Below are 21,005 nucleotides of genomic sequence, written 5' to 3'. Positions count from 1 at the left end.
CATTTGTTTGTTTGCTTCCCTAGCAGGTATCCACAAAGCCCTTTAGATGTTTATATGCATTCTGATGGGGGCGCCTGTGAAGTACCCTCTTTGCTCCAATAAGGTCAACATGACATTTGTAATCTGGAAATTGCCCGCTAGGATTCAAGGTGGGAAAATTGCACTTGCATACCCTTCATTTGGAAGCCCCCGAGGAGCTGGGGGAGGGTCTGGAATATTTTTATTAGCCTGGCGGCCACTTCTTTGAGCTTGAATTACTAGAGGCACCTCATCTTCAGCATTATCATCTACCTCCTCCCCCGAGAGAACATTTCCTATAGGATTATTATTTGCCATTTTGTACCTGAATCGATTAACTCACACAAGTTAGTAAAGCAAAAAGAAAGAAAAACAAGACACATAACTAGTCAGATAGATAGCCAAAACCATTTAACTCCCCGGTAACAGCACCAAAAAGTGATCAGCTCCAACCCTGCACCACTATATAATGGCGAGGAGTAGTCGATGCAGCTTTTACCTGAAAGATCGAGATCGATTTCCACAGGGAGTTAATATTGGTTGGGAATTGAGTTTCTATCTAATCTAGCTATGCGTGATGCTTTTAATTGCACTTCTAACCATGTTTGAATTTGTTTCTAATCTATGTTTAATACTATTGATTGCTGAAAATAAACTAAGAACAATGTTTTTGTAAAAGTTTTCTCAATTGATAAAAAGCTTAAGGGAAGTGACTTACACCTAGGCGAGTATCTAATGGGATCTAAAATTTAGGACAAGCTTGTTATATTTGGGGTCATGATATAACCTTTACACGAAATTACTCACTCTATACCTCTCAGTAGTTTAAGTGACTTTACCCTAATTGGCTTTCTCAAGCCCAATTGGGTGTTCAAACAATGCAAGTAAAATTGGCTCAAGTCGAGTATTACTATCTCTAGGTTTAACCCTTGAATTGGGGCTATCAATCTCTTGAATGCACCCCAATTCCTTGTTAGCCTAATTTTTCTAGACTTAGTCCCTCTTTCTCAAGAAGAGTCCAAGTCATAAAGGCACGAATCAGTGTTTGCAACCACTAATTCTACAATTAAAGCATGAATCAAGCTAAATATCACTAACCCATAAATAATTAATCCCTAAAATTGAAGATCCATTAAATACCCATACTAGGGTTGGGTCACAACCCTAGCTAATAGGTTTAGCTACTCATAATCAAGGTAGAAATCAAAGATGAAGATGAAATATAAGCCATAAAAGTTGATTACAAGATTAAAATCTTATAATATAAGCTAAAACTACTCTAAAATTACTCAAAGTGGTAAAGTACGGCTGTTCACGAGCTCCCTGATACAAATAGCTGAAATTACTGGACAAAAATACCCCTACAGAGGTTCCTCTATCAGCGAAATAATGGGCGCCTCAGCGCATTGACTTTCGCGGTCGTGCAAAAGCAGGCGTGGACCGCATTTCTTCTCTTTTGTGCTTGGTCTGGACTTGATTTCGCGGGGAGCATAAAAAGTACCGCCTCAGTATTAGCATCAACCGCAACCGCAAAATTTGGACTTGGACCGCGCTCCTCAGTTAGGCTCACTTTGTAGGGTCTCTAAACCTTGATCGACGCTCTCAGTCTCTGAACCTTGATCGACACTCTCAGCGGAATTTGCACCGTAGCCATGTCACGTATTTTGCTGCTGCGCTATTTTATCGCGGTCAGCGGTCTCTATCTGCATCCAAAACACCTTCTATGAATCTCAATTCTGCGGACCGCATAATTGTGATCGCTTCAGCGGTGGACCTTCCCCGATCGTGCTTTTTCTTTGCTGTCAGTGCTTTTGTCTCAGCTTTAAACTTGTGCAAATTTAACTCCTTCATGAGTTGGTTATGACTTTTTGTTACCAAACCCTGCAAACAAGCACAATAAGCCAGCTCAGGAATACTTTTACACATTCTTTTATCCAAAACCTAAGCAAAAGAGAGCATAAGATAGGCTAGAATCCGTAGTTATCAGGTGTCACTTTTCTCAGTGAGGTCCCGGACCTCAGCTCGTGATGAGGTAATTCCTCCTGGTATCAAAGGAAAGCCTCGTGATGCAACACCGAAGCCTGCAAATATAAGGGAAGATGTTATGGTTATTTACAACTTTAGAAGTTAGAATACATAAGAAGAAAAGACACGCGAATTTACCTGATTTAATGCTTGTTATGCTTCATTAAATAGGCGGGGGTTTCCACCTCGTCCATCACTGCCTGATCTTCTTCGGTCACCAAACACCAAAGGTAACTAGCGACCCTAACATGGGCAAAGAAAACTCGGGCGTCCTCCGGAATAGAAAAAGCTATTGACCGTCAGGATTAACACTTGGGGACGAGAATCGATCCACCAGTGTTGTGCCTGATAAAGACCCGGTGGCACCTGATGATGGCTCCTTCCTTGGCACCGGCATGTCACCAAGCCTGGTGACGTCTTCCAAAGCAGCGGACTTAACCCCATCCAAGAAGCCATGGATATCAGTCGCCCCCTGAGGACTCAACATACCGGCCTCATGAATCATGCCATTCAATATCTGAGGGGACCCACTGATGTCTATCTCTCCAAGTTTGTCTATTGGGGTACTATCCATAGCTCGAGAACTATCGACCCCGGTCTCTCTTTAGACCCTCCTAGCTTGGGGTAGAATGGGCTCGACCCTTTCTATCTTGGAAGAGTTAGCCCGAGCTTTCTCACTGACCTCCTCATGTCGGGATGTTTCAACTTCAGTGCCCGCCGGTTCAAGGACTTCTTGTACTGTGACACCAGCCCGCACACGGGCCACCAATTTGGATTTTTCTTCCTCTTCTTATTTCTCGAACTCATCCCTTAGTCGATGGACTGAGTCCGAGGGTAGAACGTCAGAACTTCCCCTAGGCTTGTGAGACCTCTTCACTGGTATCATCTTTTCCGTGTTCGGGGGACTCAAGACCTTTTTTCTCTTCTTGTCGTCTCCCTGTTTTGGAGCAGGGGACTAGGGAGGCACATCCTCATCACTAGATGAAGGCCTCATGGCTACGTCCTTGGGAAGACCTACAAAAGAAAGTAGATGAAGATTTAATAGTGGAAGGAGAAAATTGAACATCATTACCTCAGGAAAAGAAGCTTACCATGATTACAGGCCTCCCATCGACCATTCGATAACTCCATCCAAGCACGCTCGAAGTATGGTCTTTGTGACACTAGGCCCTCGACCCATTGCTTGAGTTTAGGAACTACGTACGGCACCTGGGCCATAGCTGAAACAACAAAAACATAGATGAGGAAAGAATATAAGAAGTAAAACAACAAAATTGAACATTCAAGGCGATGTACTACTCACGATTCATGTTCCATTTCTTAGGAAATGACATGTCTTCAGTAGGGATCAGGTCAGGTCTGAAGTCTTTATTCGGACAAATTGGCCCATCCAACCTCTGTCACGAGCCTCGTCTATACTCGAGATCAGGGCCTTGCTGGCCCGGCAAGCAAGCTTGATCAGCCCTCCTCGATAGAGTCGGGGATTGTAAAGGTGCATAAGGTGATCGAGGGCATAAGGACATCCCTCGATTTTGCTTACAAAGAATTGGAGGAGAATCACTATTCTCCATAATGAAGGATAGATCTGGCCAAGGGTTACGTCGTACCTTTTGCATAAGGCGATGATGATAGGGTCTAAGAGACCCAACGTGAAGGGGTAAGTGTAAACACTCAGGAAACCCTCCATGTGGGTAGTGGTCGATTCCTCAGGCAAAGGTACCACCACATGCTTATCGGCTCAGTTGCAATCCTCTTTAACCTTGGCAAGGAGGCCATCAGTGATTGTGCATATGTACCTCAAGACCGGTTCATATCAACCTGGTACCGAGGAGGTCTTTTCAATCTTAAAATCAGTAATAGTAGGGCACCCTCCCAGAACGAAATCCTCAAGGGGATATTCTGTCGCAGCACAGTTGCCGGCGGATCGTGATGAAAAGATGGCCTCCTTTTGCAGTACAGTATTAGAAGTTTTCACCATTATAGAAGAAAAAGGAATTAGGATTGTCTCACCTCCTTTTTCCGCCCCCGCGAGGGTGCGTGGGAGTTTTCTCCAATTAAAGGACAGTCGAAACGGGATTTGTTTGTTTGTTTCAGAGTCGCCACTTGGGAATTTTAAGGCGTCCCAAGTCACCAATTTTAATCCCTGAATCGAGGAGAATATGACTCTGTTTATTATTCTGCGAACCAGAAATCCTGAGTAAGGAATTCTGTTAATCCGGAAGAAGGTGTTAGGCATTTCCGAATTCCGTGGTTCTAGCACGGTCGCTTAACTGTTTTTATTCTTGGCTTAATTATCTCGATTTTACATTTTTATTGCATGATTTTGTTACCGCTTCTGTTTAGATTGTTTAAAATTAAAGACCCTTCTTCGAATCGAATCACGCGTACGTGTATTCGTGTTATAAATTATATTTTTTTTAAAAACATGCGGAGTTGTGTCACGCGCACGTGTACACGATAACATATTTATTAAAACAATTATTTTCGAAATTGTGCTTAAATAAAATAAAAAACATTCGCACTTTTTGTATAATTAAGTAGTGAACCTCGCATCTCGGGGTTTTATGAAATTAATAATGATATTCTCCGAGGAATCCCTTTTATTAAATATTCGATCGAAGTTGCGCGAACGCATAATCCGAATTGCTTTTAGAAATATAATCAGGTTACGCGAACGTATCCCTAATCACAAAAATATTCTTAATAGTAGTATATATTTTCCATAAATTGTTGAATGTTAACCGCAAATTATATTTTTTGCGTAAGAATTATATTTCTCCAAGCCATTCAAATTTAAAAGGGTAAAAATAAACGTGGGATTAATAATACCATTTTTCCGTAAATACAATATATGCATACCCAAAAAATGAATTACATATAAAACTAGGAAAGAGAATTAATTTGATAAACAAACTAATAGTTTTCGAAGAAATTATATCTCCTTCTCATCTACTTGTTTTTAGTCCAAAGTTATAATGGTTTTGTTAATGTTTGCAATGGAAGATAAGAGTCAAATTGATAAGAAAAAAAAAATATGACAAACTGATTCAATAAAATTGCTTTATATACAACGTAGTTGTTCGTCGGAACCATTCATAATATTTTAACGTCGTAACAAGCTAATCAATTTGTCGGAACCATTCATAATATTTTAACGTCGTAACAAGCTAATCAATTCACCTTTCTTATGGTTATACATATACCCGTTATCTTACCATATATGAAAAAATACAATCAACATCATTTTAACCTTATTCAACAACAGAGGTTAGAATGTAGTTTTCTTGATATTTCTATTCTACTTTACATTTAGCTAACAATGTTACGGGATGTAATCAATGGCCCATTTTTATGTCATATTCCCTATTTTGACAATTCAAATATAACTATACTAATGAGATTTCGAAATGGACAATATTATTACAAAACTTATGCAAACTTTTAAAAAGAAAATGATTAGATAATAGTCTTCATGTCAAGCATACTACTTTGTTAACCAACTGAAACAAACTGAAATTTAAACTAATAAAATTTAAATGAGTAGAAGACATCCTTATAATTCCAAACTTCATTTACTTGCCATGTTGAAGCTTTTCATGACATGAATTTACAGATATGTACCTGATATTGGAAGCAAAAGAAAATGATGATGAGAATCAGCAGCAATAATAACAGTACAATAGCAACAACTGCCCAGCAACAGTAACAACCCAGTAACAGACCGGTGGAGTAGTAATCCCAAAAACAAAAGCTTTAAGCTTTAAATGAAACAACAACCATTAATACTAATTTCAAACAAAGAAAGAAAGAAGTAGATTTTTTTTTAGTTTTATTTTTATTTTGAAAGCTTAAATATTTTTCGGAATTTTTCTCTCTTCTATTCTCTGTCCGTTTTTTTCTCTCTATCTGTGTGTATTTTTTCTCGTATCTTTTCTGTTCTCTATGTCTTGTGTTCAAGACTTCTTCTTATAACCCATCCCATAAACCTTTCAATTAATTAAAATCCATACTTTTTCTCTACCCAACCCATTATCTTTCCACTCATCCCCATTACATTAAATAAACATATCACAGCACCCCATTATATTTTGTCCCCCATGCTTCATTTAAAATAATGCAAGATTTCCCCTTTAAATTAAATCTTGTCCCCCCTTTATATTAAACAACTATATCACAACCCACCCCATTTCATTTTGTCCCCCATGCTTCAAATAAACAATTTCAAAATGTACAATTCCTAAACTACCCCCTCCGACCTTACTAAAATTACCAAACTACCCCTGAACGTACTACAAATTTACCAAACTACCCATCAGCTATAACACATCAATTAATCAAACTTAACCAAAATATAGACAATATGATCAATTTCTAACAATGTTCAAACAACAATATGAACACGGATGAACATCATAACAACAATATCACATGAACACGATTTTAACAACATTTCAACAACAAATCACATGAACACAAATTGAACAACAAAGAACAACTAAAATTTGATTGAACAATATTTTAACAACAAACAATCCTATTTTCGGATTCAACAACTACAACAAACAAGTATATTTAGATTTCTAACTTCAATCATATTGAACTTAAAATCAATTACTCTAACAACATTACAACAACAATTCCTATATTAAACTTTATGAGACAAATTCAAGAAATAATCACAAATGGTAAACAAGAAATCAAGCTATACAAATTTCGGATTCAAGAACAATCAAACAAAGTATGAACATGAATTAAATCTATTTTAAACAACAAACATGATGGATTTAAACGATTAAACCAACATATTTCTCTAAACACAACTAAATTCTTTTTAGACAAATAACAAGATCGACGAATAAACAATTATGAACTTAAGCTTGATCTTAACAATATTAACAATTTCTAACAATACATAAACACATGAAACAAATTGAAGAAACAATTAATTAAACTTCAATTTGTATCTAACAAACATTAAACTAACAAATATTCACTTAAACAACAATACAAACATGAAATAAACATGAAACATAACTAATTAATCTTTCGTTTGAAATCTGAAAAATTAATTTAACAAACAACACATGAGCATGAACTAAAAAATTAATTCAAACGATAAACAAAACAAACATTTGCCGATTTTAGATTCGAAAATATCAAAGCAAAATACGGACTCAAAAACTACTAACCGGATCGAAATGAAATATGTACGGACTGTTTCGACGAACCTCGAATGGGAATGAATCTGTCCGGATTCGACGACGAACTCAACGACGAACTCACCTTCCTTGTAAACTTTGACGAACTCAAAACAACGCTCGACGACCTCGACTAAAACTCAACCGAGCAGCTCGTCTGAAGATACAATAGCTGGAACCTTTGATTTCACAGTCGTAACATCATCACTAATATCGTCAACTATGGTTGACCTTTCTTTGATGTCCACAACTGGTAATTCTTGGTCTTTTCCTATCTCATTTCCTTTACCCTCCTTACTCTTTCCCCACACCACAGAGTAAAGTCCCATGACTATGATAATTGCTCCAATGCAGCTTCCAAGGTGGACTGACTCAGCCAAGATAATAGCAGCAAGAATAGAAGTGATGACCATACTCAAAGGGCTAAAGGCTGTCACGAACACTGGGCCTTTAACTTTATTAACTATACTTTGCACGTAATATGCAATTCCCGAGCAAACGATTCCAGAATAAGCAGCAGCAAGGAGCCTAGCGTCGAAGCCAATTTTCCATGCATTCCAATCACGTTCCATTATAAAAGCAACAATTCCTCCTTCCACTATGCCCATCACACATACCCATGCTGCCAGAGATAGCTCTGCTGGGTACTCCTTCAATGTCATCGATTGAACAATAAAGAAAACGGACCAACCAACAATGCAAGAGATGAGCTCAATGGTTCCGGCGACCCAGTTCTCGTGGGTGGTGTTTGGACTGGTGGTTTTTGGACAAAATGGCGCAGCAGCCATGGCTGTCTTGGTGGAGATGAAGACGTGGTTGACTGACGTGAAGATGGAGAGGGAGCTGGGGCGACGGGATAGTGACGACGCAGCAGCAGCTGCGACGAGCAGCTGGGGACGGGGGTGATGGTTTGGGTCGTTTGGTCGTCGACTGGTTATGGCCATAGATGGTGGTGCAGGTCAGCCATGGATGTTGATGGCGAAGCTCAGAGACGACGGGGATGAAGCGGGCAGCGGTGGGTTTGATATTTTTTCTTCTTTGATTGAGGGTTTTCCGGCGATGCAACGGGGAGGTCGACGTGGATGGTGGTGACGTTGGTTGTTCTGAGTGGACGAAGAAGAAGGTAAGCGCAGCCATGGGAGGTGAGGTTTTAGGGCAGCCATGGCTGTGTAAGATGGAGATGGAGAAGAAAGAGCAAATGTTTGGGGGGGGCGGATGACTTAGGTCATTTTTAGGGTTTTTTTTTTTTTTTTATTGTTTGTAAGATAATAGAGGTGTTGGGTTATGGATTGGGTTGACCCAGTTCGAAATGGACTGGGTCGTAGGGAAGATTGGGCCATTTTTTGGGCCTATGGCTTGAAATTGAAGAAGAGGCCCAATTCCGACTTTCTTTATATTTTCGCTCTCTTTTCTTCTTTTATTTCTCTAAAACTAAATTATAAAAATACTTAAACTATTATTAAGAACTAAATTAAGTTATAAAAGCGCAAATTAACTCCCAATAACAATTAACGCACAATTAAGTATTAATTAAACATAAAATTGTATATTTGGACATTAAATGCTAAAAATGCAAACGATGCCTATTTTTGTAATTTTCATTTTTTGTAAAAAAATTTAATTAGTAACAATTATAGAATTAAATCCTTCATGCAAAATGTGACATATTTTTGTATTTTTTATTAATTTAGCAAATAAACACGCACAGACAAATACAAATAATTATTCAAAATATCACAAAATTGCACACCAAAGAAAAATCATTTTATTTTTGAATTTTTTTGGAAGTAATTCTCATATTGGACAAAAATCACGTGCTTACAGCTGCCCCTCTTTGCCCGAAGACACGAAGGGTTTTCGTGCAAAGATAAAGCGAGCGATTTTTTGCCCATTCGAGTACTCCGTGTGAAGCATTTTTTGAAAAAGATTTGACCGAACCTTTGCTTCAAAGGTTTCCTACATATCCTGGGCTAAACAGGAATCAGGTCAATGTAGTTCGGGAAGTTTTGGTAGCTGGGACTACCGGGGAACTGCATTGTTACTGTTGTTGCATGCTATTACCACTGCTTACCGATCTCCTTGTTACACCGTGCTTAAAAGAAAACAAGAAGCTAAGTTATACTGCAATTTTTCTTGTTGCCTTGCTTTCTTGTCTGCTTGCATTTTTTCCGGTGCTTTTCTTCTTTTTGACACATGCACTTGAGTTTGTGCTGTGACCTCTTGTTGCAACCTTCTGTTTCCTGGTGCCGGGGAATTTTATTATTTCTTGCTGGGGATTCCTATTGTAACCATCTGTTTTATTGTCCTCTGACTTGATTTTGAAATGTATGCCTCTGTTATCCGGGCGGGCTCCCAACTTCAATACTTGAAAGTTAAAGACTAGAAATGTATGCCTCTGTTATTTGGGCGGGCTCCCAACTTCAATGCTTGAAAATTAAAGACTTGAAATGTATGCCTTTGTTGTCTGGGCGGGCTCCCAACTTCGACGCTTGAAATATAAAGACTGAAATGTATGCCTCTGATATCTGGGCGGGCTCCCAACTTCAATGCTTGAAATGTAAATACTGAATGTATGCCTCTGTTTTATGGGCGGGCTCCCAACTTCATCAACTGAAATGTAAAGACTAAAATGTATGCCTCTGTTATCTGGGCGGGCTCCCAACATCAACAACAACTTTTAAAAATAAGCGTCATTCCTCTCTTCAGGCGGGCTCCTAACTTCAAATACATAACTTTTAAAATAAATGCCTTTCCTTTCTTCAGGCGGGCTCCTGACTTCAACAACAATTTTGAAAATAAATCGCCATTCCTCTCTTCAGGCGGGCTCCTGACTTCAATCAATATATCGCCATTCCTTTCTTTAGGTTGGCAAGATTTCAACAATTTTTTTTTTTGATTTTGACTCTAAGAGATAAATCGTCAGACTAGGTCCATTTTGTTGTGATCTTAGGAGAAAGATTCATCCGACTAAGATTTTATCTTGGGAGAACAATTTCATCGGACCAAGATTGTATCGGGAGGTAAATTCATCAGACTAGGACTTTTTATCCTAGGAGAAAAATGTAGTAAAGATCAATGATTTGAGAAACTTACCTTCGTAATTTCTTCTTTTCTTTTCTCCTTCCTTTGCGCTGCTTTGTTCTTGCTTGCTGGGGATAATACCACTGTGGGAGTCTCCTTTCTTCCCCTCCTTCAAATTTGTTTTTGGTTTTTTTTTTCAACACTGCTGGGGATAAAAGTGTTATCTTCTTGGGATAACGTTGTTGAGGATAACGCTGCTGGGGAATTTTATCCCTTCAAATCGATGCTTCATTCTTTTAGAAGCTGCTGGGGATGATAATGGCTCTTTGCTTTTCTGAGCACAAGTGTCATCCCTTTATTCTGTCTGCTGGGGATAACTTCCTCCATTGGAAACTTATTATGTTGGGGGCAACCCTGGTTCAAAGACCACTTCCTTGGTGCTATTTTTATTCTTCCCCAAATGGGTACCTGATTTTCCAGAAAATTTTCTAACTGAAAAGAAAATTTTCTGCCCCAGTTTGACAATCTTTCTTGTGGCATGCATTTCCGACATCAATGCCATTTCCTTTACCTGTTTTAAATCAAACAAAATTTGTTAGCTTAAAGAGTGGTAGTTGGTTGTGATACTCCACTGGGATGGCTTTTCCCTTTCTCCTTCCTTGCTCTGCATTACACAAGGGATGATATTATTTGCTGGGGATAATCCTTTTCTGCTGGGGATATCCCTCTTCTTTCGTGGCATGGCTCGGAGACTTGCATTTTCCCGACCTTTTAGTCTCGCATGAATTTCCCAAATCATGCTTATTGTTTTTCTTGTTTTGTCCACGGGCTCTGGTCTTGAGGTTTAATAACCTTTGATTTCGGCAAGGATATCCCTCTTGACACTCGTCGATCCTTTTGTCAATTCCCTTTTGCTGGGGATATCTTTCTTGACATTGGCCTCGCGCTTGTTCCTTCCTGACTATATCACTTGGATGTATTAGTCAGATCTTATCATGGAAAGCTGATGGCCTATTTTGAAGTCATTTCCCACTGGTTCTGACCAAACAGATTCTACTGGGGAAATTTCTATGAAAGGAAAAGATAAAAGGGAACAGAATAAAAGACAACGGAAAAAGATGACTCTTTAACAAAAGAAACTATAAATAAAAACCTATCAAACGCAAATACCGACTCTAATGGTCATGACATGCACATGTGGCCCATCCTCTGTCGTCAATCGTCTTTCAAAACCTTCAATTGGCGATTCCCCATCTGATTCCCAATCTTATTCGACTTGTAGTGCCCGAAGGGTTTTCACTATCAAGCCTCTCTCATTTTGGTTTTTCTCTCAGCTTGCGTCGCCTTATGGTGTCCGTAAAGATTTTCACCGATAAGACTCTCTCATTTGTATCACTTTCCAGTTGGGGATTTGGAGTGTTGCCGGTATGACTCTCTCTGCTGGAGATTAGAGTCCTTTTTGCTGTGGAACAGAATATTATGTTCGCCGGTAAGACTCTCATTTGTCTGACTTGGCATCTTTTGCAGACTGATCAGAAGGTCTTTCTTTGGACCGTAATGTGGGTTTTTTGGATAGGCTTAGAAAGAAAGGGTATTAAAGGCTCAAAAACAAATCAATTTGGGGTTCAAAATTACAACCTTCGAAATCATATTTGTTTATAACAAGCGCAACCCTTGCCCCAGTTTCTTGCTTGGGGATTATTTATTTATTATATATTTTTTTTAATTTTTTTTCTTTACACTATGCATATTACGCACATTATGCGCACTATGCACCCTATGACCGAGCCGTGAAGCGCCTACGTATCCTCTTTGAGGAATCAGGTCAAACGTAGTTCCCAATTCCTCTTTTTCATTTGACTTTCTTTTTTTTCACTTTTCTTTTTCTTTTTCGTTTTTTTTAATTTTTTCTTTACCTTCCAGGCTCGTATTTCCTAGTCATTGCTATTGATTCCGAACGAGGGGTATGAAAGAAAATAAATAAGGCTCAAAAGGGGTAACGAAGGATAAAATGTTTAGGTAGCAGAACAAAATGCCTTCATCATTCCAGTCTTCAAAACATGCCAAGTGCAAACAACACAATTGAACATAGATTTATAGTCTCTTCCGATGGTGCTGGACTTGACAATTATGTTAAACACTTGCTTTTTCATTTGTCATTTCTAAAGCACTGCTGGGCGACACTCTCACTCTCATGCACGACCCTCATGCCAATTTGGCGAATCTTGCATTTAACGGTTTTCTTTATGTTTTACTTGCCCCAGTTCCACATGGCTCGGGTTTCAAATAATATCAAACCGTTCTTATTTCCTTTAAATGCTTTGATCACCTTCCCAGGGTTTTATGATTAACTTTATAGACTAGGCCCAAACTGTGTGCGCATGCCATGTCCCTAGAATCGGCATTGAACGAAAATGACAAAAGGACTAAATAAAAAGATGACTGGAAATAATAAAAGACCGGCTTATGTATTAAACTTCCGGCGAAATGGTTAGAAAAACAAACAAAACAACCAGAATAAAATCTTAACACAACATCAACGAGACTTAAACAAACTGATACGACAAAAAATGGAAAGATAAGAAGGTTTGACACAAGACAATATTCGGATTACAACCCTAAGAATAATCCGGATAACAGAAATGACAACAAAATAAACCACCAACAGCTTCTCTCTTGCTAACCATGGAACGGAGCGTCCTCCCATTTTATCAAAATTGGCATCTTAGCCACTAAGCTTTGCATTAGTATTGCCAAGACCATTATCAGCTTCCATATCATCAACCTCCATCAACAAGTTCTCGATAGGGTTCGAGTGCTCCATGTTACTGTTATCGATCACAATCCGCCCTTCTTGGATCATTTTCTCTACTTCCCTTTTCAAATTACGACAACTCTCAATGTTGTGCCCTATGACATTGGAGTGGTACGCGCATTGCGCTGCCGGATCAAAGTTTCTTGCATGTGGATCTGGAGTATATGCGGGGAGCGGCTCAATCAAGCCAGCATGCTTTAGCCTTTCAAACAGACTTGCATAAGATACTCCGATAGGGGTGAGAGCCTTTCCTCGTTTGAGCAACCTTTCGTTCCTAAATGCTTGATTGGGCCGGAAACCTGATCCAGGGGGCTTCCGGTAGGCTTGTGAGGGTGGATAGGCCTTCTGTGGAGCTGGGTATTTGGAAAGTGAAGCCCATCTTTGGGAATCTCGTGGAGAGAAGTAGCATTGGGGAGGGGAGTAGCGTGGACGAGTGATGGAACTACTCGGGTAGCTAGGAAAGCTGTCATAAGTGGGTTGGGATGGAGAGTATGGGGGATGGGTAATGCCAGAGTTTGAAAAGCTTGGCGGTGGTGGGGGTGGTGCTTTCCCAGTTATCCATGCCTGATACATGTCTGCCACATGTTGTCTAAGCATTTTCACTTCTTCTACCAACCCGTTGTTCTGTTCGACCAATTGTTGTCGGTCATCAGTACCGACCCATCCTGTTCTGAGGTTCTGTGTCATTTGCTTTGCAGGGAGGAGTTACCACAACCAACCACTTTTCTATATATGAACACAGCAAAGGGAAGTCATCATGTTAGTGTCAGGGCATTTGACAGATAATCATATATTAGAGATGCAATGCACCTAAGCAGTTAAACCATTCTATCAGAGATGCGATGCACTTGCGCTTTCCTTTATTTTTCTTTCTTCCTTTTTTTTTTCTTTTTTCAGTGGTGGTCGAATCTTATGGAGATTGCCTACGTATCATGACCCCGCATGAATCAGACCTTGCGTAGTTCGGACCAATAAAAGATAAGCAATACTAATCATTTTTTTTCAATTTTCATATTGGGTTTCAAAGGTTTAAAAATGACCTACAATCTTGAAAATCAAACGACCCACATATTATAATCAAAAGTTTTACAAACTCCAAAACAAACGGCCAGCTTCCTTTCTCCGTTTGACAAATGCAACCAAACGGTTATTTTTGCAAATGTGGCCCCGTCCAAATTTTGAGGCCGGAGAGGATTATTTTATGACACTTTACACACTTGTCCGTTCTTTTACGAAAATAGCATTTCGACAATTGAAAGATACTCTGAGGCTATTTCGGCAAGAACGGTTTAAGACGCGGCCGAAGCTGGCTCGGCTTATTATGACAAAATTCAAACGGTATTCACCTGACCGCCGACTATTTATTTTTATTTTTTTTCAAATTACAATAAAAACCTGGTGTTGCAAACACGGCCCTTCAGCGCCTCGGGGACGAAGATTTTTAAGGCTGTGTGAGTCAACTAGACCAAAATCCTAAACATGACCCAAAAGGTGGTTGTTTATGCAAAGTCGGCCTTCTGGCGTCCCATTCGGGAACATTCGGCTATGTCTTGATAAAACAACGTCACCCGACTTCTTTATGACTCTTAAAATTTGACATATTTTTTTTTTGGCTATTTTGTTTTAGCAAAAAGTGGAGGCTGGACACTGCCCGACTTATTTATGAAAAAAAAATTAAAATTTTGACATGTTTTTTATTTATTTATTGGTTTTTGGCTATTTTAGCAAAAATGGGGGTTGGACCCGATGAGGGTTGCCTACGTATCTCACATCCGGTGAGAATCAAACCCGCGTAGTTTGGGCAGGTCATGAATAAAGTAAGTAAACTAATTTTAAATTATTATTATTTTGAATTTGTAAAAGAACTACTTTGAAAGAAGAAATGAAGTATATATATTTTTTTTGAATTTTTGATTGATTTTCTTTTTGAAAGAAAGTCTTCTAAGAATTCCTTTTCTTTTGATTTGAACTTTGAGAATTTCAAAAGTAAAAGGAAGATTTTTTTTTTTTGTTTTTTCTTATTCTAAGAAGAAAGAAAATATTTTTTTGGAATTTTACCTTTAATAAATGAAATGCTTTCTAAAAAAGATATTTTTTTTTTTAATTTTGAAATTTCTTTTCAATTTTTAAAGAAGAAGGAAAATATTTATTTGTTTTATTTTATTATATATATATATATATATTTTATAATTAAAAAGACTTTTTTAAAGAAGTCAATATTGGAAAATATTTTTGGATTTTTTATTTTGAAAATTGGGAGTGTAAAAAAACTTTTCTAGACTTTTTGGCAGGACAACAAATAAAGATATATATACATTTTTTGGAAATAAAGAAAAACTTTTTGGATTTTTATATATATATACATATTTGCAACAAATAATAAAAACTTTTTGGATTTTTATATATATATATATATTTGCAACAAATAATAAATCCACTTTCAACGCGACTCTTTTTATTTTATTATTTTTATTTTTATTTTGGTATCTAAACAAATAAATAAATAAAAACCCATTTTAACAACAAGACTCTTTTTCATTTTCATTTTTTATGGCAAGACAAACTATTTTTTTTTTTTTGTTTTTTTTTTAAAAACAAGACAGAACAACGACTCTTTTTTTTTGTCTATTTTTCCTTTGCTTTTAAGAAAACAAACTAATAAAACATTTATTTTTTTTCATTTTCTCAAAATTTCGGCAGAGTTTTGACAGTTATTTGGGTATTGATTTTTTTTTTCCAAAAATAAACAATCAATTCCCTAACCGCTATTTCTTTTTTTTTCAATTTTAAAATATTATTCCTGATATTCAAAAGTCAGTCAGCACACAAGTACGAATCAAATAAATGCGCAAGTAGGAGCAAGTAAGATGCATCAGGATGGTCATTTTCATTTTTTGGTACACCTGTCCTAGACAGACCCAACCCCTGTGTTGAGTCTCCAAAGTCAAATGCACGTGATGCAAACAAACGCTCCTACTAGGGATCCGGCATGAAGCTGAGTTATTCTAAGTGAAAAAACCTGAGGCATATTGATCTAGCCCTGGCTTACCCAAACGGACAGTTTGAGCCGAAGCGGGGGCAACGTACCGGGAGCACGAAAGTCTACCTGGCCTAGTTACTTGTCCCAACTTCGTCTTATTTGGTATGACTTTAACAGAAAGGTGGGCCACGCGCACGTGTGCACCATAAATTTAGAAGACTCAGAAAGAAGGGGGTTTCGTAGCAGTTGTATATATTCATAATTCAAACAATATTAAAGCGGTAAAAGTGTCATTTAGCACATTGGGCATATATCATGTAAAAAAATCAGATAATAAATAAAGCCAACTATAACAATTATTTTAAGCTCGAATTCTTGAACCCTGAACCAGTGGTTCTGGAAAAATTCCCCAGCAGAGTCGTCAGAGCTGTCGCACCTCCTTTTTCCGCCCCCGCGAGGGTGCGTGGGAGTTTTCTCCAATTAAAGGACAGTCGAAACGGGATTTGTTTGTTTGTTTCAGAGTCTCCACTTGGGAATTTTAAGGCGTCCCAAGTCACCAATTTTAATCCCTGAATCGAGGAGAATATGACTCTGTTTATTATTCTGCGAACCAGAAATCTTGAGTAAGGAATTCTGTTAATCCGGAAGAAGGTGTTAGGCATTTCCGAATTCCGTGGTTCTAGCACGGTCGCTTAACTGTTTTTATTCTTGGCTTAATTATCTCGATTTTACATTTTTATTGCATGATTTTGTTACCGCTTCTGTTTAGATTGTTTAAAATTAAAGACCCTTTTTCGAATCGAATCACGCGTACGTGTATTCGTGTTATAAATTATATTTTTTTAAAAACATGCGGAGTTGTGTCACGCGCACGTGTACACGATAATATATTTATTAAAACAATTATTTTCGAAATTGTGCTTAGATAAAATCAAAAACATTCGCCCTTTTTGTATAATTAAGTAGTGAACCTCGCATCTCGGGGTTTTATGAAATTAATAATGATATTCTCCAAGGAATCCCTTTTATTAAATATTCGATCGAAGTTGCGCGAACGTATAATCCGAATTGCTTTTAGAAATATAATCAGTTTACGCGAACGTATCCCTAATCACAAAAATATTCTTAATAGTAGTATAGATTTTCCATAAATTGTTGAATGTTAACCGCAAATTATATTTTTTGCGTAAGAATTATATTTCTCCAAGCCATTCAAATTTAAAAGGGTAAAAATAAACGTGGGATTAATAATACCATTTTTCCGTAAATACAATATATGCATACCCAAAAAATGAATTACATATAAAACTAGGAAAGAGAATTAATTTGATAAACAAACTAATAGTTTTCGAAGAAATTATATCTCCTTCTCATCTACTTGTTTTTAGTCCAAAGTTATAATGGTTTTGTTAATGTTTGCAATGGAAGATAAGAGTCAAGTTGATAAGAAAAAATAATATGACAAACTGATTCAATAAAATTGCTTTATATACAACGTAGTTGTTCGTCGGAACCATTCATAATATTTTAACGTCGTAACAAGCTAATCAATTTGTCGGAACCATTCATAATATTTTAACGTCGTAACAAGCTAATCAATTCACCTTTCTTATGGTTATACATATACCCGTTATCTTACCATATATGAAAAAATACAATCAACATCATTTTAACCTTATTCAACAACAGAGGTTAGAATGTAGTTTTCTTGATATTTCTATTCTACTTTACATTTAGCTAACAATGTTACGGGATGTAATCAATGGCCCATTTTTATGTCATATTCCCTATTTTGACAATTCAAATATAACTATACTAATGAGATTTCGAAATGGACAATATTATTACAAAACTTATGCAAACTTTTAAAAAGAAAATGATTAGATAATAGTCTTCATGTCAAGCATACTACTTTGTTAACCAACTGAAACAAACTGAAATTTAAATGAGTAGAAGACATCCTCATAATTCCAAACTTCATTTACTTGCCATGTTGAAGCTTTTCATGACATGAATTTACAGATATGTACCTGATATTGGAAGCAAAAGAAAATGATGATGAGAATCAGCAGCAATAATAACAGTACAATAGCAACAACTGCCCAGCAACAGTAACAACCCAGTAACAGACCGGTGGAGTAGTAATCCCAAAAACAAAAGCTTTAAGCTTTAAATGAAACAACAACCATTAATACTAATTTCAAACAAAGAAAGAAAGAAGTAGATTTTTTTTTTAGTTTTATTTTTATTTTGAAAGCTTAAATATTTTTCGGAATTTTTCTCTCTTCTATTCTCTGTCCGTTTTTTTTTCTCTATCTGTGTGTGTATTTTTTCTCGTATCTTTTCTGTTCTCTATGTCTTGTGTTCAAGACTTCTTCTTATAACTCATCCCATAAACCTTTCAATTAATTAAAATCCATACTTTTTCTCTACCCAACCCATTATCTTTCCACTCATCCCTATTACATTAAATAAACATATCACACCACCCCATTATATTTTGTCCCCCATGCTTCATTTAAAATAATGCAAGATTTCCCCTTTAAATTAAATCTTGTCCCCCCTTTATATTAAACAACTATATCACAACCCACCCCATTTCATTTTGTCCCCCATGCTTCAAATAAACAATTTCAAAATGTACAATTCCTAAACTACCCCCTCCGACCTTACTGAAATTACCAAACTACCCCTGAACGTACTACAAATTTACCAAACTACCCATCAGCTATAACACATCAATTAATCAAACTTAACCAAAATATAGACAATATGATCAATTTCTAACAATGTTCAAACAACAATATGAACACGGATGAACATCATAACAACAATATCACATGAACACGATTTTAACAACATTTCAACAACAAATCACATGAACACAAATTGAACAACAAAGAACAACTAAAATTTGATTGAACAATATTTTAGCAACAAACAATCCTATTTTCGGATTCAACAACTACAACAAACAAGTATATTTAGATTTCTAACTTCAATCATATTGAACTTAAAATCAATTACTCTAACAACATTACAACAACAATTCCTATATTAAACTTTATGAGACAAATTCAAGAAATAATCACAAATGGTAAACAAGAAATCAAGCTATACAAATTTCGGATACAAGAACAATCAAACAAAGTATGAACATGAATTAAATCTATTTTAAACAACAAACATGATGGATTTAAACGATTAAACCAACATATTTCTCTAAACACAACTAAATTCTTTTTAGACAAATAACAAGATCGACGAATAAACAATTATGAACTTAAGCTTGATCTTAACAATATTAACAATTTCTAACAATACATAAACACATGAAACAAATTGAAGAAACAATTAATTAAACTTCAATTTGTATCTAACAAACATTAAACTAACAAATATTCACTTAAACAACAATACAAACATGAAATAAACATGAAACATAACTAATTAATCTTTCGTTTGAAATCTGAAAAATTAATTTAACAAACAACACATGAGCATGAACTAAAAAATTAATTCAAACGATAAACAAAACAAACATTTGCCGATTTTAGATTCGAAAATATCAAAGCAAAATACGGACTCAAAAACTACTAACCGGATCGAAATGAAATATGTACGGACTGTTTCGACGAACCTCGAATGGGAATGAATCTGTCCGGATTCGACGACGAACTCAACGACGAACTCACCTTCCTTGTAAACTTTGACGAACTCAAAACGACGCTCGACGACCTCGACTAAAACTCAACCGAGCAGCTCGTCTGAAGATACAACAGCTGGAACCTTTGATTTCATAGTCGTAACATCATCACTAATATCGTCAACTATGGTTGACCTTTCTTTGATGTCCACAACTGGTAATTCTTGGTCTTTTCCTGTCTCATTTCCTTTACCCTCCTTACTCTTTCCCCACACCACAGAGTAAAGTCCCATGACTATGATAATTGCTCCAATGCAGCTTCCAAGGTGGACTGACTCAGCCAAGATAATAGCAGCAAGAATAGAAGTGATGACCAAACTCAAAGGGCTAAAGGCTGTCACGAACACTGGGCCTTTAACTTTATTAACTATACTTTGCACGTAATATGCAATTCCCGAGCAAACGATTCCAGAATAAGCAGCATCAAGGAGCCTAGCGTCGAAGCCAATTTTCCATGCATTCCAATCACGTTCCATTATAAGAGCAACAATTCCTCCTTCCACTATGCCCATCACACATACCTATGCTGCCAGAGATAGCTCTGCTGGGTACTCATTCAATGTCATCGATTGAACAATAAAGAAAACGGACCAACCAACAATGCAAGAGATGAGCTCAATGGTTCCGGCGACCCAGTTCTCGGGGGTGGTGTTTGGACTGGTGGTTTTCGGACAAGATGGCGCAGCAGCCATGGCTGTCTTGGTGGAGCTGAAGACGTGGTTGACTGACGTGAAGATGGAGAGGGAGCTGGGGCGACGGGATAGTGACTACGCAGCAGCAGCTGCGACGAACAGCTGGGGACGGGGGTGATGGTTTGGGTCGTTTGGTCGTCGACTGGTTATGGCCGTAGATGGTGGTGCAGGTCAACCATGGATGTTGATGGCGAAGCTCAGAGATGACGGGGATGAAGCGGGCAGCGGTGGGTTTGATATTTTTTCTTCTTTGATTGAGGGTTTTCTGGCGATGCAACGGGGAGGTCGACGTGGATGGTGGTGACGTTGGTTGTTCTGAGTGGACGAAGAAGAAGGTAAGCGTAGCCATGGGAGGTGAGGTTTTAGGGCAGCCATGGCTGTGTAAGATGGAGATGGAGAAGAAAGAGCAAATGTTTGGGGGGGGGGCGGATAACTTAGGTCATTTTTAGGGTTTTTTCTTTTTTTTTTTTATTGTTTGTAAGATAATAGAGGTGTTGGGTTATGGACTGGGTTGACCCAGTTCAAAATGGACTGGGTCGTAGGGAAGATT

The 21,005-nt window shown here is 37.5% G+C and overlaps 2 protein-coding genes across 2 annotated transcripts; both read right to left on the bottom strand.

The window, feature by feature from the left end:
• Positions 1–7,381: 7,381 nt before the first annotated feature.
• On the bottom strand, positions 7,382–8,029 carry LOC142170165 (WAT1-related protein At4g08300-like). Its single transcript, XM_075231996.1, has one exon. The coding sequence runs from the start codon at positions 8,027–8,029 to the stop codon at positions 7,382–7,384; it is 648 nt and encodes a 215-aa protein (XP_075088097.1).
• An 11,778-nt stretch (positions 8,030–19,807) lies between these two features.
• Positions 19,808–20,275, bottom strand: LOC142170164 (WAT1-related protein At1g44800-like). Its single transcript, XM_075231995.1, has one exon. It carries the CDS (start codon positions 20,273–20,275, stop codon positions 19,808–19,810), a length of 468 nt encoding a protein of 155 aa, XP_075088096.1.
• Positions 20,276–21,005: the final 730 nt, after the last annotated feature.

Source organism: Nicotiana tabacum, chromosome 16, assembly GCF_000715075.1.
Source record: "Nicotiana tabacum cultivar K326 chromosome 16, ASM71507v2, whole genome shotgun sequence".
Lineage (NCBI taxonomy): Eukaryota > Viridiplantae > Streptophyta > Magnoliopsida > Solanales > Solanaceae > Nicotiana > Nicotiana tabacum.
The sequence above is the reverse complement of the archived record's forward strand: the minus strand, read 5'-3'. Positions and strand labels throughout refer to the sequence as shown.